Consider the following 17548-nt stretch of genomic DNA (forward strand, 5'->3'; position numbering starts at 1 on the left):
TGCAGCTCTTGTGGGGTGTTCCCGGTCTACAGTGGTCAGTATGTATCAAAAGTGGTCCAAGGAAGGAACAGTGGTAAACCGACGACAAGGCTCATTGATGCACGTGGGGAGTGAAGGCTGGCCCGTGTGGTCCGATCCAACAGACGAGCTACTGTAGCTCAAATTGCTGAAGAAGTTAATGCTGGTTCTGATAGAAAGGTGTCACAATACACAGTGCATCACAGTTTGTTGCGTATGGTTCTGCATAGCCACAGACCAGTCAGGGTGTCCATGCTGACCCCTGTCCACCGCCAAAAGTGCCAACAATGGGCACGTGAGCATCGGAACTGGACCACGGAGCAATAGAAGAAGGTGGCCTGGTCTGGTAAATCACATTTTCTTTTACATCACGTGTATGTGCGTCGCTCACCTGGGGAACACATGGCACCAGGATGCACTATGGATGCTTTGGGCAATGTTCTGCTGGGAAACCTTGGGTCCTGCCATCCATGTGGATGTTACTTTGACACGTACCACCTACCTAAGCATTGTTGTAGACCATGTACTCCCTTTCATGGAAACGGTATTCCCTGATGGCTGTGGCCTCTTTCAGCAGGATAATGCGCCCTGCCACACAGCACTTTGAGGTGTTGACTTGGCCTCCAAATTCCCCAGATCTCAATCCAATCGAGCATCTGTAAGATGTGCTGGACAAACAAGTCCGATCCATGGAGGCCCCACCTCACAACTTACAGGAGTTAAATTATCTGCTGCTAACATCTTGGTACCAGATACCACAGCACACTTTCAGGGGTCTAGTGAAGTCCATGCCTCAACGGGTCAGGGCTGACCAACACAATATTAGGAAGGTGGTCATAATGTTATGCCTAATTGGTGTACCACACAAGCAAACACTGGATGTTGCTGGTAAAGGTTTACTTCCATTAGTAGAGTAGCCACAGGACCACTACAGAGTTGGTATTATTTGGGTGGTGGATCATTCTCAGCACTGCAGTGACACTGACATTGTGGTGGTGTGTTAGTGTGTGTTGTGCTGGTATGAGTGGATCAGACACAGCAGCACTGATGGAGTTTTCAAACACCTCTCTGTCCTGTCACTGCTGGACTGAGAATAGTCCACCAACTAAAAATATCCAGCCAACAGTTTTTAAAATGCTAAAAGTTTAAGTAGATCAGTGTGTTTTAATTTCTAAATGGCCGTATTTACATTAAGTGTTATTTACATTAAGTGTTATTTACATTAAGCAACAGTATCAGGATTACACATTTTTTTTCTACCAATATCCGATCCAGTGATTTCGGCCAATATCGGACCTATACCGATACAGAGTATCGCATCGGTCCCAGCACTAGTACAGATTGAAAATGTTAGGACAGATGTACAGTTGTTTAAACGCTTGATAATCGTATTTATTGATTTATCGAATTACATGTGTTTAGTGCTGACATTTTTTCTTTTTTTCTTATTCGCCCTCGCCATACTGCATTAAACCGGGAGCATTCATTTGACCTAAAATTAGTCTGATTGCATGAAAATTTCAAATAAAGACAAGTACAATTTGTATTCACCAGAAGCTTAAAGTACTGCTTGAGTGCAGATCACTTCATAAGTGCATGTGTTCTGAGGCTTAGTACATTTTCAAGTGTGTAAGAATTTATAGCCACTCCAAATACTCAGTGCTTTTGACTTTGAAATATGATTTTTGGGACTGGAATAGGTTTGCATTTACAACCCCAAATCAGAAAAAGTTGGGACAGCATGAAAAATGCAAATAAAAAAAAAATGCAGTGTTCCTTACATTGACTTTGACTTTTATTTGATTGCAGAGAGAATGAACCTGAAATATTTCATGTTTTATCTGCTCAACTTCATTTCATTTATTAATAAACATCCATTCATGCATTCATGCAAAGTTGGGACGGGGGCAATTTAGGGCTAGTAATGAGGTGAAAAAACTAAATGATGTGATTCCAAACAGGTGATGTCAACAGAACAAAACAATGTACCTCAAAGAAAGATTGAAAGGGATTTGCATATTTCTCCCTCTACAGTGCATAATATCATTAAACGATTCAAGGAATCGGGAGGAATTTCAGTGCGTAAGGGCCAAGGGTACAAGCTTAAGCTAAACGCCCGTGATCTTCGATCCCTCAGACGGCACTGCATCAAGAACCACCACTCAACAATAGCTGATATAACCACATGGGTGAGGGATTACTTTGGCAAACCTTTGTTAAGCACTACAATACAGAGTTACATGCACAAATGCCACTTAAAACTTTACTGTGCAAAAAAGAAGCCTTATGTTAACCATGTCCAGAAGCGGCGTCGACTCCTCTGGGCTCTGAGGCATCTAGGATGGACCATCACACAGTTGAAACGTGTATTGTGGTCAGATGAATCAACATTTCAGGTCTTTTTTGAAAAGAATGGACGCCGTGTGCTCCGGACCAAAGACGAAAAGGACCATCCAGACTGTTATCAGCAACAAGTTCAAAAGCCAGGGTCTGTCATGGTGTGGGGCTGTGTCAGTGCCCTTGGCGAAGGTCATTTACACTTCTGTGATGGCAGCATTAATGCAGAAAAGTACATTGAGATCTTAGAGCAACATGTGCTGCCTTCAAGACATCATCTTTTCTAGGGACGTCCATGTATTTTTCAACAAGACAATGCAAAACCACATTACAAAGGCATGGCTGCAGATAAAACATGAAATGTCTCATCGTGGTGCATCCTGTCTGCAGGGAAATAAAAGTCATGATTTGGGGTTGTACATGTGTTTCAGATTTCTTTTTACATGTGTGTACAGATGAATCATTAGTAAATGTTGGACGTGCTGTAAATTTATCAGGACACCCTGATTTGAAAACACTAACTGGTCATCTGTAATCCTGAAGCAGCTCATAGATAAGTTGTTATCTAATGATTTGCATGTCACACATTTGTAACAACTTGTTGGACCTGTTCTATTGGTATTTGACTAGACAAAAGCAAACATTCTCTGGTCTGTCTTTCTTTCTCTTTTCGATGCAAGCTGATAAGACACTTGCAATAGCCGAAATTCCTTTTAGATTGCTGTATGAAGCATGTGGCATGTGGCAGGAGTAATGAACCACACCTGCACAACAGGTTGACACTACTTCACTGACTGTTAATTTATCTCAAGCTTACTTGAAATGTAGAGCCAATACCATTCTTGTAGTGAACATTGGCTTTCATGTGCTGTCTGAGCAATGTCTCGATTGCACCACAGGTGAAACCAAAGTAACAGTTAAAATTCAGAGTATGTTACTTTGTCATTTAAAAATGAATAATTAATTATTTACATTTACATTTTCAGCATTTAGCAGACGTCTTTATCCAAAGCGACTTACAGTACAGTTACAGTATACAATCTGAGCAATTGAGGGTTAAGGGCCTTGTTCAAGGGCCCAACAGCAGCATCCTGGCAGTGGTGGGGATTAAACCAGCGATCTTCTGATTACTAGTCTAGTACCCTAACCACTAGGCTATGGCTTGAATTATTAAGAAAATATAGGACATTTTTCAGTGAATTACTTACCTGAAGCCTTTAGAAAGGCACACACCTGTTTATATAAGGTCCCATAATAGACAGTGCATGTCAGAGCACAAACCAAGCCATGAAGTCCAAGGAATTGTCTGTAGACTTCAGAGACAGGATTGTATCGAGGCACAGATCTGGGGAAGGGTACAAAAACATTTCTGCAGAATTGAAGGTCTCAATGAGCACAGTGGCCTCCATCATCTGTAAATGGAAGAAGTTTGGAACCACTTGGCCGCCTGAGCGGTCGGGGAAGACGGGCCTTGGCCAGGGAGGTGAGCAGGAACCCGAGGGTCACTCTGACAGAGCTCCAGCGTATCCTTGTGGAGATGGGAGAACCTATCAGAAGATCGACCATCCAGGCAGCACTCCACAAATCACGCCTTAGTAAAAGGCACATGACAGCCCACTTGGAGTTTGCCGAAAAGGCACCTAGAGGACTCTCAAACCGGGAGAAACAAGATTCTCTGGTCTGATGAAACCAAACTTAAACTTACTGGCCTGAATACCAAGCCTCACGTCTGGAGGAAACCAGGCACCGCTCATCACCTGGCTAATTCCATCACTACAGTGAAGCATGGCAGTGGTAGCATCATGATGTGGGGATGTTTTTCAGCAGCGGAACCGGGGCGACTAGTCCTGATAGAGGGAAAGATGAATACAGCTAAGTACACCGAGATCCTTGAAGAAAACCTGATCCAGAGCGCTCTGGACCTCAGACTGGGGCGAAGGTTTACCTTCCAACATGACAACGACCCGAAGCACACAGCCAAGAGAACAAAGGAGTGGCTTCGGGACAACTCTGTGAATGTCCTTGAGTGACCCAGCCAGAGCCCAGACTTGAATCCAATCCAACAGCTGAAAATGGCTGTGTACCGACGCGCCCCATCCAACCTGATAGTGCTTGCAAGGATATGCCAAGAGGAACGGGCAAAAATGTGTAGAAACAAGTGTGCCAAGCTCGTAGCTTCTTTCCCAAGACGCCTTGAAGCTGTAATTGCTGCCAAAGGTGCATCAACCAAGTGTTAGGCTAAGGGTGTGTACAGATATGTAACCCCTAAATAAACCATTTTTTACAGTAAAATAAAACTGTATATTTTCTAAACCCTGTTTTCACTTCGTAATTATTGGTGATTGTGTGTAAATGTTTGAGGCAAAAAAGAACTCAGTCTATTATAGAATGAGTCTGTAACGTAATAAAACATGGAGTCAAGGGGTGTGCAGACTTTCTGGCTTGACTGTTTTTCAGTGAATTACTTACCTGTAGCCAGTCCTGTAAAAAATATTTTACAATTATGCTATTTTATGTTGGTCTAGTATTCTGCCTGTTTAGTACACGGTGGTCCTGATTTGCCATGGACCGTCTTGTGCAAAAACACATGCAAATAACAACAAAAGCAGTCCCCTTAGCTCAGAACTGCACTCGTCACATGGTCGAAATAACTTTGCATGTTTGTGTGATTGCCTTAATAAATATGCAGAGCTACAAATCAGGCCGTATGCACTCCAGGATGGAACTGGCTGGGATTATTTTAGAATCAGCATTGTCGTTCATTAGGCATAAAAAGATCATACAGGCCTACATTAATACCAGTGTAAGCACAATATTGCAATATTGCCTTGCCTTGCCTAGTGTTTTACCCCGAGGTTAAAGACTGCACGTCGAGACTGCTGTGCAAACAATGCTGCTCCTGCTAGATGTGACAGACACCTGGCTTGTTTGCACCAAAAATGTCAAGAACTCACTACGGACTTTATCACAGACTCCAATATTTTTTTACTAGTTATAACTTTTAGTTCAATTTAATTTAGTGTATGTATGATTTGTGTAATTCCTATTTATTTAAATTATCCTCCAGCCCACCCAAGGAGGATGGGGTCCCTGCTGAGTCTGGTTCCTCTCAAGGTTTCTTCCTATTTTTTTAAGGGAGTTTTTCCTTGCCACTGTCGCCCTCGGCTTGCTTAACAGGGGTTTTTGGTCTGTTGGTCCTGCATTCTGTAAAGTTACTTTGAGACAATGTTCATTATGAAAAGCGCTATACAAATAAAGTTGACTTGACTTGACTCTAATGGCATGCACACTGTTTTATTTTACATTTTATTGCATTTTAAAGTAACCAATAATGTTAAAGTTTATGTGGTAAAAGTTTATGTAGTAGGCTAACAACATACTGTACAGTATAATCAAAAATACAGTTTTGTTTGATGTATCTAGAAAGTCTCTCTTTTTTTTTTTTTTTTTTTTTTCCCCACTTTTTTCCCCCCAATTTTCTCCCCTAATCTAGTCGTGTCCAATTACCTTGATTGCGTCCTCTATACTGATTCGATCCTTCACCGCTGACTGAGGCGCCTCTCAACTGACATACGCCCCTTCCGGCACGTACAGTCAGTACAGACTGCATTTTTCACCTGCACGAGTCGAGTTCATACACTGACGGGCACTGTGTACGGAGGGCCACACCCCATCAGCATTATTCCTCAGCCCTGTGCAGGCGCCAGCAGGGGCCGCAGTTGCACCAGTTATGAGGACCTATGGTCCGACTTTTTACCCCTGTGAACAACAGCCAATCGTTGTTCATGTAGCCACCCAGTCGGGAAGGCAGAGCTGAGATTCGATACGATGTATTCGAAACCCCAAATCTGGTGTGCTAGCATACTTCTTTACCGCTGCGTCACCTGAGCAGCAGAAAGTCTCATTTTTAAATTAAAATATATGAATTTTGCTTTGAATAAAGAATCATTATAATTACAATTACCAATACAAAATATGTTGAAAATTATTTGTTTAAGTATATGGGTATTCAAATTAACTATACAATTGTGATTGCTTGTATGTTCTTTACTCTATATCATTTTTTACTTTTTTTGCTTACAGACTCCACTGCCTGATGCCTTGGACACACATGACACAATGAAGCAGGTATGTATATATGTATAAAAGATTTTTATACATATATACAGGTCCTTCTCAAAAAATTAGCATATTGTGATAAAGTTCATTATTTTCCATAATGTAATGATAAAAATTAAACTTTCATATATTTTAGATTCATTGCACACCAACTGAAATATTTCAGGTCTTTTATTGTTTTAATACTGATGATTTTGGCATACAGCTCATGAAAACCCAAAATTCCTCAAAAAATTAGCATATCATGAAAAGGTTCTCTAAACGAGCTATTAACCTAATCATCTGAATCAACGAATTAACTCTAAACACCTGCAAAAGATTCCTGAGGCTTTTAAAAACTCCCAGCCTGGTTCATTACTCAAAACTGCAATCATGGGTAAGACTGCCGACCTGACTGCTGTCCAGAAGGCCATCATTGACACCCTCAAGCAAAAGGGTAAGACACATAAATAAATTTCTGAACGAATAGGCTGTTCCCAGAGTGCTGTATCAAGGCACCTCAGTGGGAAGTCTGTGGGAAGGAAAAAGTGTGGCAGAAAACGCTGCACAACGAGAAGAGGTGACCGGACCCTGAGGAAGATTGTGGAGAAGGGCCGATTCCAGACCTTGGGGGACCTGCGGAAGCAGTGGACTGAGTCTGGAGTAGAAACATCCAGAGCCACCGTGCACAGGCGTGTGCAGGAAATGGGCTACAGGTGCCGCATTCCCCAGGTCAAGCCACTTTTGAACCAGAAACAGCGGCAGAAGCACCTGACCTGGGCTACAGAGAAGCAGCACTGGACTGTTGCTCAGTGGTCCAAAGTACTGTTTTCGGATGAAAGCAAATTTTGCATGTCATTCGGAAATCAAGGTGCCAGAGTCTGGAGGAAGACTGGGGAGAAGGAAATGCCAAAATGCCTGAAGTCCAGTGTCAAGTACCCACAGTCAGTGATGGTCTGGGGTGCCATGTCAGCTGCTGGTGTTGGTCCACTGTGTTTTATCAAGGGCAGGGTCAATGCAGCTAGCTATCAGGAGATTTTGGAGCACTTCATGCTTCCATCTGCTGAAAAGCTTTATGGAGATGAAGATTTCATTTTTCAGCACGACCTGGCACCTGCTCACAGTGCCAAAACCACTGGTGAATGGTTTACTGACCATGGTATTACTGTGCTCAATTGGCCTGCCAACTCTTCTGACCTGAACCCCATAGAGAATCTGTGGGATATTGTGAAGAGAAAGTTGAGAGACACAAGACCCAACACTCTGGATGAGCTTAAGGCAGCTATCGAAGCATCCTGGGCCTCCATAACACCTCAGCAGTGCCACAGGCTGATTGCCTCCATGCCACGCCGCATTGAAGCAGTCATTTCTGCAAAAGGATTCCCGACCAAGTATTGAGTGCATAACTGAACATAATTATTTGAAGGTTGACTTTTTTTGTATTAAAAACACTTTTCTTTTATTGGTCGGATGAAATATGCTAATTTTTTGAGATAGGAATTTTGGGTTTTCATGAGCTGTATGCCAAAAGCATCAGTATTAAAACAATAAAAGACCTGAAATATTTCAGTTGGTGTGCAATGAATCTAAAATATATGAAAGTTTAATTTTTATCATTACATTATGGAAAATAATGAACTTTATCACAATATGCTAATTTTTTGAGAAGGACCTGTATTTTTTTGGAATATTGTGAAATCATGCTGGGATGACATGGATCATCAGTTTACTAAATGCTAAGACATTCTGACATGTACATTGACTAATGTACATTTCTCATAAAAACTTTTTAATTAACTTATATTGAATATACAGTATAATTTGTAGTGTAAACATTGTATTAAATGTATATGGGTGACAGAATAATGGCTAATAATGTTAATTTAAATCACATAATCTATGCTTCATTTTCTTTCATTTGCTCCACTGTGGTTGTGACTGTATACACTGATCAGGCATAACATTAAAACCACCTCCTTGTTTCTATACTCAATGTCCATTTTATCAGCTCCACTTACCATATAGAAGCACTTTGTAGTTTTACAATTACTGACCATCTGTTTCTCTACATACTTTTTTAGCCTGCTTTCACCCAGGTCTTCAATGGTCAGGACCCCCACAGGACCACGACAGAGCAGGTATTATTTAGGTGGTGGATGATTCTCAGTACTGCAGTGATGGTGGTGGTGTGTTAGTGTGTGTTGTGCTGGTATGAGTGGATAAGACACAGCACCGCTGCTGGAGTTTTTTAATACCGTGTCCATTCACTGTCCACTCTATTAGACACTCCTACCTAGTTAGTCCACATTGTAGATGTCATTGTAGAAGTCAGAGACGATCGCTCAGCTGTTGCTGCTGTTTGAGTTGGTCATCTTCTAGACCTTCATCAGTGGTCACAGGATGCTGCCCACGGGGTGCTGTTGGCTGGATATATTTTTGGTTGGTGGACTATTTTCAGTGACAGTGAGGTGTTTAAAAACTTCATCAGCGCTGCTGTGTCTGATCCACTCATACCAGCACAATACACACTAACACACCACCACCATGTCAGTGTCACTGCAGTGCTGAGAATGATCCACCACCCAAATAATTCCTACTCTGTAGTGCTCCTGTGGGGGTCCTGACCATTAAAGAACAGCATGAAAGGGGGCTAACAAAGCATGCAGATAAACAGATGGACTGCAGTCAGTAATTGTAGAACTACAAAGTGCTTCTATATGGTAGGTGGAGCTGATAAAATGGACAGTTTTAATGTTATGACTGATTGGTGTATATTGGTCTGTCTTCTAAATATGTTAGTTCTTTATTTTGAATAATGGTTACTGCAAATGCTGTGTATATGTATACAGTTTTTATTATCAGTAGTAGTAGTAGCAGCAGTAGCAATAGTAACAGTTGTTGTCGTATTACTAATAGTTGTAGTAGTAGTTGTAATAGTCACAGTACCTAGTATGACTCTATCAGGATTATTGTACAAAATAGTCTTTGCAGTATTTATGAGTGCATGTCAGAACAGTAACTATAAATCCTGGTTAATTTTTAACTGCTGTGTGTCCCCTGAGAATCTTAACCACTAACGTTATATCATCTCCTATGGAACCACACCTCCTCACCTGTGAAAAACATATGCAGTGCAGGGAGTGGGAGTCACTCTTAAAATGTTGCTCCACTTGCTCTGAAACAAGTTGTTAATCAACATGTTTTTTTCATTGCTATATCACCTTTATGATACCTTTTAGAAATTTGTTATAAATCTAATTGTCAATCATGTTATTAGTTTAATACAAGAAATTTGAAAAATAAATTTTACTATTCAATCAGTGAAAATCCTCTAAATCTCTTCCAAATTACCTTTTAAACAGATTTAGTTCTAAATTTCAAATGATATTTGTTCTGTTTAAATAGGCATTATATACACCGATCAGCCATAACATTAAAACCACCTCCTTGTTTCTACACTCACTGTCCATTTTATCAGCTCCACTTACCATATAGAAGTACTTTGTAGTTCTGCAGTTACTGACTGTAGTCCATCTGTTTCTTTACATACCTTTGTAGCCTGCTTTCATCCTGTTCTTCAATGGTCAGGACCCCCACAGAACCACCACAGAGCAGGTATTATTTAGGTGGTGGGTCATTCTCAGCACTGCAGTGACACTGACATGGTGGTGTTGTGTTAGTGTGTGTTGTGCTGGTATGAGTGGATCAGACACATCAGCGCTGCTGGAGTTTTTAAATACCGTGTCCACTCACTGTCCACTCTATTAGACACTCCTACCTAGTTGGTCCACCTTGTAGATGTAAAGTCAGAGACGATCGCTCATCTGTTGCTGCTGTTTGAGGTGTTCATCTTCTAGACCTTCATCAGTGGTCACAGGACGCTGCCCACTGGGCGCTGTTGGCTGGATATTTTTGGTTGGTGGACTATTCTCAGTCCAGCAGTGACAGTGAGGTGTTAAAAAACTCCATTAGCGCTGCCGTGTCTAATACCAGCACAACACACACTAACACACCACCTGAGAATGACCACCACCCAAATAATACCTACTCTGTAGTGGTCCTGGGAGTGTCCCTGCATGAAAGGGGGCTATCAAAGCATGCAGAGAAACAGATGGACTACAGTCAGTAATTGTAGAACCACAAAGTGCTTCTATATGGTAAGTGAAGCCGATAAAAAGGACAATGTGTGCAGAAACAAGGAGGTGGTTTTAATGTTATGTCTGATCGGTGTATGTGTTTTCTTCGTAATCATCTATGTTAGAGTTGTTGTAGATTTGTGAGTGTGCGTAGGGTGTGGGATGATAGCACATCCCTGAGAGAGGTAAAACACAACACAGCTGAGGCAGTAAGGGTGTTACCAGTGAAGTACATAAGATCAGAAGAATTTTAAGAACTCTTAGAGTTTTGTTTTCTTGAGCTAATCTCCATGGAGTGCTTTTCTTGTGTAGAATGTGGGCAGAGCCAATGTGCTCTAATGAAAGAATAACAGAGGTTGGTAGAGGGTTGTTTTCCTGTTCCTGTGAAAAGAAATCCCAGTGGGTCACTGCTTTTCTGTTCACACCCTAGGCCACTTTATTACATATTATAGTTCAAGGTTCCTGTTTACGAACCACAATCGATCCTGGTCGGGTTTCGTTCTGAGGTTCAGCGCTGTAGATGTAGTGAGCTCCAAGTCTCTCATTAGTATCTGGTCACTACTGCATTTTTTACTGTATTATATGTAAATAATCTCTATCTTGCTCTTCTGGTTCGATGCTACTGCATTTCATTGGCTCTGTACTTGTACTCTGCACAATGACAATAAAGTTGAATCTAATCTAACTCCTCCACAAAAGCTATCATTGATGTGGAGCTTTTTTCTGCTCCTTTTACTCCGTGTATTCTGACATTGTCGCGTCGTGAACGTCCCTCCAAATCAGTCCGTTTAGCCTCCATTTGCCCCTGCAGCTTCACCAACTCCGACAACACATCCTCCGATAACTGGATTCGATTCTCGGCAGTATTAATTGTGTTCAAGTTGGCTTCACGTGTTGGCTCCATGTCAGTGTCTGACTGTTCGTCCTGCATGTTGCTATTAGTTTGTAGCAGCTGGCGTTCCTCTTCTCCGTCGTGTTTTTTACTTTGTACAACACTTTTCTTCCTAATTTTGGGCATTATTGTTCACCCGCTGTTTCTATAAGTGCATTATCAGCTCTCAAGCAATATTCGAGTTATATTGGGCGATATTTTAACTATTATTGCCGGGAGCCTACCGTTCTATGCTATTCTATGCCAATACCTCACCAGTTAGACCAGGAGTCCTAAGGTTCCTGTTTAATACTTGGCCAACAGTATGTACATTTTTTGCAAATCTGGCAAATCAAGAACACAACCATAAAAACTGGCAGCAAAATGGGTCATACTGACTATGTGTGTTTAATAAAATAATATAAGAATACTTCATTTTTTCCATCTGAAGAACATCTGATTATAATCTAATTAGAAACACCTTTTCTCGAACAAATTCCTTGTACGGTATAGATGTTTCATATCTATACCGTATACAGTTAATTAAGCCTTGGTGTTGTCCTGGATAACCAGCTGACCTTCTCTTCTCATGTAGCCAACATGACAAGATCGTGCCGGTTCCTCCTCTACAACGTCAAGAAGATTCGGCCAGTTCTGTTCATGGAAGCCACTCAGATTCTTGTCCATTCACTTGTAATCTCACGGTTGGACTACTGCAACTCCCTCCTGGCAGGTGCTCCTATGTCCACTATTAAAACCTTGCTGCTCATTCAAAATGCAGCTGCTCTTCTGGTTTTTAACCAAACTTAAACACTGCCACATCACCCACTGCTGCGTTCTCTTCACTGGCTTCCTGTAGCTGCACGCATTCAGTTTAAAACACTGATGCTCGCCTACAAAGCCAAAAATGGACCAGCCCCAAGCTACCTTCAAGGTCTAATCAAACCTCGCTCTGTACCACACAACCTCCGAGCCGCCTTTCATGCTGTTCTTCAATGGTCAGGACCCCCACAGGACCAGGACAGAGCAGGTATTATTTAGGTGGTGGATCATTCTCAGCACTGCAGTGACACTGACATGGTGGTGGTGTGTTAGTGTGTGTTGTGCTGGTATGAGTGGATCAGACACAGCAGTTCTGCTGGAGTTTTTAAATACCGTGTCCATTCACTGTCCACTCTATTAGACATGCTATGCTGTTTGAGGTGTTCATCTTCTAGACCTTCATCAGTGGTCACAGGACGCCCACAGGGTGCTGTTGGCTGGATATATTTTTGGTTGGTGGACTATTCTCAGTCCAGCAGTGACAGTGAGGTGTTAAAAAACTCCATCAGCACTGCTGTGTCTGATCCACTCATACCAGCACAACACACACTAACACACCACCACCATGTCAGTGTCACTGCAGTGCTGAGAGTGATCCACCACCTAAATAATACCTGCTTTGTAGTGGTCCTGGGAGAGTCCTGACCATTGAAGAACAGCATGAAAGAGGGCTAACAAAGCATGCAGAGAAACAGGTGGACTACAGTCAGTAATAGTAGAACTACAAAGTGCTTCTATATGGTAAGTGGAGCTGATAAAAGGGACAGTGAGTGTAGAAACAAGGAGGTGGTTTTAATGTTATGGCTGATCAGTGTATAGTCAAATTAAAACTCAACACTCCTCACCAGAGTCACTCCTCTCCCAATGCTAGTGAGTTAAAGCGGAGGTGTGTTGCATCAGTATTTGCATTTTGCAACAGTTAACCATCAGCTAGTGATGATTGGTAAATGGCTAAAAATCCTTACCTGAATCCCTGCTTAAAACGTCTAAGTTTCACACTATAATGTTTTTGTTGTTTCACCCACCCCAATTTTATATTTGCTTACTTTCCCAGGACCCCTATCCATACTTACTGTTTTTAAGACTATGATGTACGGTAGTGGAGTGTTCCTTCCCACACAACCTACAAGGTCACATCACTGCTAGTGCTTCAACCCACCAAGGTCACATTACTGCTAGTGCTAAAATGAATAACATAGCCAGCTCTTAGTTTCCACTCTTCTATGCATAGGTAGAAAAGAAACATCTTTATACTACATACCTGCATACATAGTCTTCTACACACAACTAAACTTAATGAAATACTTATTGTAAAAAATAATTGTATGATGATCACACTTGCATAGCAGCAAGAAATTCATTTTTCTGGTCAGACTGCAGCATCTCGTAAGGTTAAGGTTTGTTGTTGTCTGCTTTTGTTTATTTTTCTAATAACTGCAAGCCACCCAGCCTCATAATCATAAAATAACCCCCAAACCATTTTGAAGAGTCTTGTGGTTTTGTTCTTTGTGTTTTGTAAACCTTATAGATTTTTATAAAAATGTCTTTGTAGCCTTCTCCAGCATTAAGTTGCCACTGTTCCATCCACTGAACTAGATCTAGTGTTGGTATTTTAGTGAGATTAGTCAGTGAGCTGATGATATCTGAGTAATTTGACACAAACCTCCAATAGTACTCCACCAGCCCCAGGAAATGTCTCACCAACTTTTTGGACTTTCTATATTGGGGTGTGGACAGGGTGAAATAGCTTTTCTGAACTCTCAGGGATTTAAGGACTGCCATGTTGCATATGCTGCATATACCTCTCCCAGTCATTGCTGTAAATGACAATCATCAATATATGGGCTAGGCTCTATGCGCTGTCCCAGTGGACCCCCTCATAATTAACTCTGACTCAACGGGTTCTCACCAGTTGCAGAGTAATTCTGAAATGTGCGTCAGGAGAAATACAAGGCATCTTTCTGATGCCTAAGTGGCAAAGTTATATTGCTTTTGCTGCTGTTTCTGGGCCCTGAGCTAAACCATACCCTACATGTCACAAGTACCATGAAAAATCAATTAACTGAACAATAACAACATTCAGAACTAAGGTTGGAAAATTAATGCACAATTTAAGTAATTTTGTTTTAAATTCAAGCTCAATACAGAACTCATAAGTGTAATTACTTAACTTTACTTTAAAGCATCAATTCAATTGGAGTCATGTAGTCCAATACACTTAGCCTGGTGTAAAAGAGGGAAAGGCTTTCTCCTTAATAATGCTGCAAAAATGTGATCTCTGCTGTCTTTTGCTGGTTGATGAATTAACATAAATGGTAGACGATTCATATCTGGCATAGTTTGGAAGTTCCCGGAGTCTCCCTCATATACATAGCGGCTCCCTGATGCCGGCAAGTCAGATAAAATCTCCCGGAATCTAGAACGAGCGGCCAAGAGCGACACATACGCGCACACAGTCGACACAGACTTTTTTCCCCCGATCATGTATTAAATCCGTAATCTAGCGCACTGTGTAGGGAACATAAATCAATTGTCTAATATACTGCCTAGTGCACTATGTGGGGAACATAAATTCAATTTAGTGCATTATGTAGGAAACATAATTAATTATGTAATACACTATCTAGTGCACTATGTAAGGAACACAAATCATCATCTAGTTATATTTTCTAGTGCACTATGTAGGGAACATAAATCCGTTATCTGATATACAATTTAGTGCACTATGTAGGGAACCTAAATCCATTAACTAATACACTACCTAAAGCATTATGTAAGAAACATAAGTCTATTATCTAGTACACTATCTAGTGCACTAAGTAAGGCACATAAATTATTTTCTAATATACAATCTAGTGCACTATGTAGGGAACATAAATCTATTACCTTGCACACTCTCTAGTGCACTATGTAGTACACATTATGTGTTTGTGACGTGAACAGTTAGCTTAGTAGCTCAGTTAGCAGCTCCTAAAAGTTCTGTTATCACCCATATCCTTTGGTGTGTGCGAGAGGTTTTTTAGCTTTTTTTTTTTTTTTTTTTTTGGGCTTGGGGGGTCGGGGTCGAGGTCCGGGTCTGGGGGTACCTCCCTGAAATACGTTTTTGCAACTTGGGATGTCTGTTAATATATCCCCAACCATGGCATGCACAGTTGTTACAAAATAGTCATTGCCATGTACATTTTTGTGGGCACAATAATGCAGAGAGAAGGGATCTGGCATGACCTGTAACTTATTCTCTTAACATCCCTATACCAAACTCAAAGCTGTGGCAACGGCCATATATGACGTAATAAGGAGACCCAAGCAGTCATTGGAAAGTGGGTGAAACTTGACTGATGACCTTTTGTGTAACTTTTCTAATTCATGTGCGTTCTCATGGGGGCTGAGTACAGATGACAAGAAGGATTTACACACATCTGTAGACACAGTGTGGGCACTGGGAATATTTGCTAGCTCAAGATCAGAACAGTCTGATGATGATTCATGGGTAAAAATGGGAAAGCAAAATAAACATATCAGATTGTTCAACCCCAAATCAGAAAAAATTGGGACAGCATGGAAAATGCAACTTAATTTCATTTATTAATAAACATCCATTCCTGCATTTCAAGCCTGCAACACATTCCAAAAAAAGTTGGGACAGTAAAGCATTTACCACTTTGTAATGTTGCTATTAATTTTTACCACACTTAAAAAACGTTTTGGCACCGAGGATACCAAGTGATTTAGTGTTTCAGGTTTTATTTTGTCCCATTCTTCCTGCAAACACAGTATGGGGTCGTCGTTGTCACATTTTTAATTTCAAAATTCCCCACACATTCTATATTGGGGACAGGTCAGGACTGCAGGCAGATCAGTTCAGTACCCGTACCCTCTTCTTCCGCAGCCATGACTTTGTAATGTGTGCAGCATGTGGTTTTGCATCGTCTTGTTGAAAAATGCATGGACGTCCCTGGAAAAGATGACGTCTTGAAGGCAGCATATGTTGCTCTAAGATCTCACTGTACTTTTCTGCATTAATGCTGCCATTACAGAAGTGTAAATGACCTTTGTCAAGGGCACTGATGCAGCCCCATACCATGACAGACCCTGGCTCTTGGACTTGTTGCTGATAACAGTCTGGATGGTCCTTTTTCGTCTTTGGTCTGGAGCACACGGTGTCCATTTTTTTCAAAAAAGACCTGGAATGCTAATTCATCGGACCACAATACACATTTCCACTGTGTGATGGTCCATCCTAGATGCCTCTGAGCCCAGAGGAGTCGACGCCGCTTTTGGAGATTGTTAACATAAGGCTTCTTTTTTGCACAGTAAAGTTTTAAGTAGCATTTGTGCATGTAACTCTGTATTGTAGTGCTTGACAAAGGTTTGCCAAAGTAATCCCTCACCCATGTGGTTATATCAGCTATTGTTGAGTGGCGGTTCTTGATGCAGTGCCGTCTGAGGGATGGAAGGTCATGGGCATTCAGCTTAAGCTTGCGCTCTTGGCCTTTCCGCACTGAAATTCCTCTCGATTCCTAGAATGGTTTAATGATATTATGCACTGTAGAGGGAGAAATATGCAAATCACTTACTATCTTTCTTTGAGATACATTGTTTGTAAACATTTTAATCATTTTCTCACACATTTGTTGACAAACTGGAGATCCTCTGATCATCTTTGCTCATCAAAGACTCAGCCCTTCCTGGATGCTGATTTTGTACCAAACCATGACTACAATCACCTGTTGACATCACCTGTTTGGAATCACATCATTATTTAGTTTTTCACCTCATTACTAGCCCTAAATTGCCCCCGTCTCAACTTTTTTTGGAATGTGTTGCAGGCCTGAAATGCAGGAATGGATTTTTATTAATAAATGAAATGAAGTTGAGCAGATAAAACATCTCAGGTTCATCCTGTCTGCAATCAAATAAAAGTCAAAGTAAATGTAAGACACTCACTTTTTTAATTTTATTTGCATTTTTCATACTGTCCCAACTTTTCTGATTTGGGGTTGTAGAAAATGTTTTTGTTGTTGCAGGAGGAGTACCCTTTTTTACAAGGTAGTAAAATAATGTTGTACTCTTAATGACTTTTATGTATACAGTGAGTGAATATATTATGACTTCCCACCTCTGACCCTTTAACTCTTGAACTCCACAAGACATCTGAATAAAATCTTATATGGTATTGGTCAGAGAGGCAAAACATGCAATAACTGATTCTATGACAGTTCTCAGTGCATTATGGGAACTTATGTTTTTTTTCTTTAATAACAGA

The 17548-nt window shown here is 41.1% G+C and overlaps 1 protein-coding gene across 1 annotated transcript in view; it reads left to right on the top strand.

The window, feature by feature from the left end:
• rapgef3 (Rap guanine nucleotide exchange factor (GEF) 3) overlaps positions 1 to 17548 on the top strand; it is a 57280-nt gene that overhangs the window by 10691 nt on the left and 29041 nt on the right. The window contains exon 2 of the mRNA XM_063014957.1: positions 6439 to 6483. Coding sequence (XP_062871027.1) covers positions 6439 to 6483 — 45 coding nt within the window. The remainder of the gene's footprint in view (positions 1 to 6438; positions 6484 to 17548) is intronic.

This window comes from Trichomycterus rosablanca, chromosome 19 (genome assembly GCF_030014385.1).
Source record: "Trichomycterus rosablanca isolate fTriRos1 chromosome 19, fTriRos1.hap1, whole genome shotgun sequence".
NCBI lineage: Eukaryota > Metazoa > Chordata > Actinopteri > Siluriformes > Trichomycteridae > Trichomycterus > Trichomycterus rosablanca.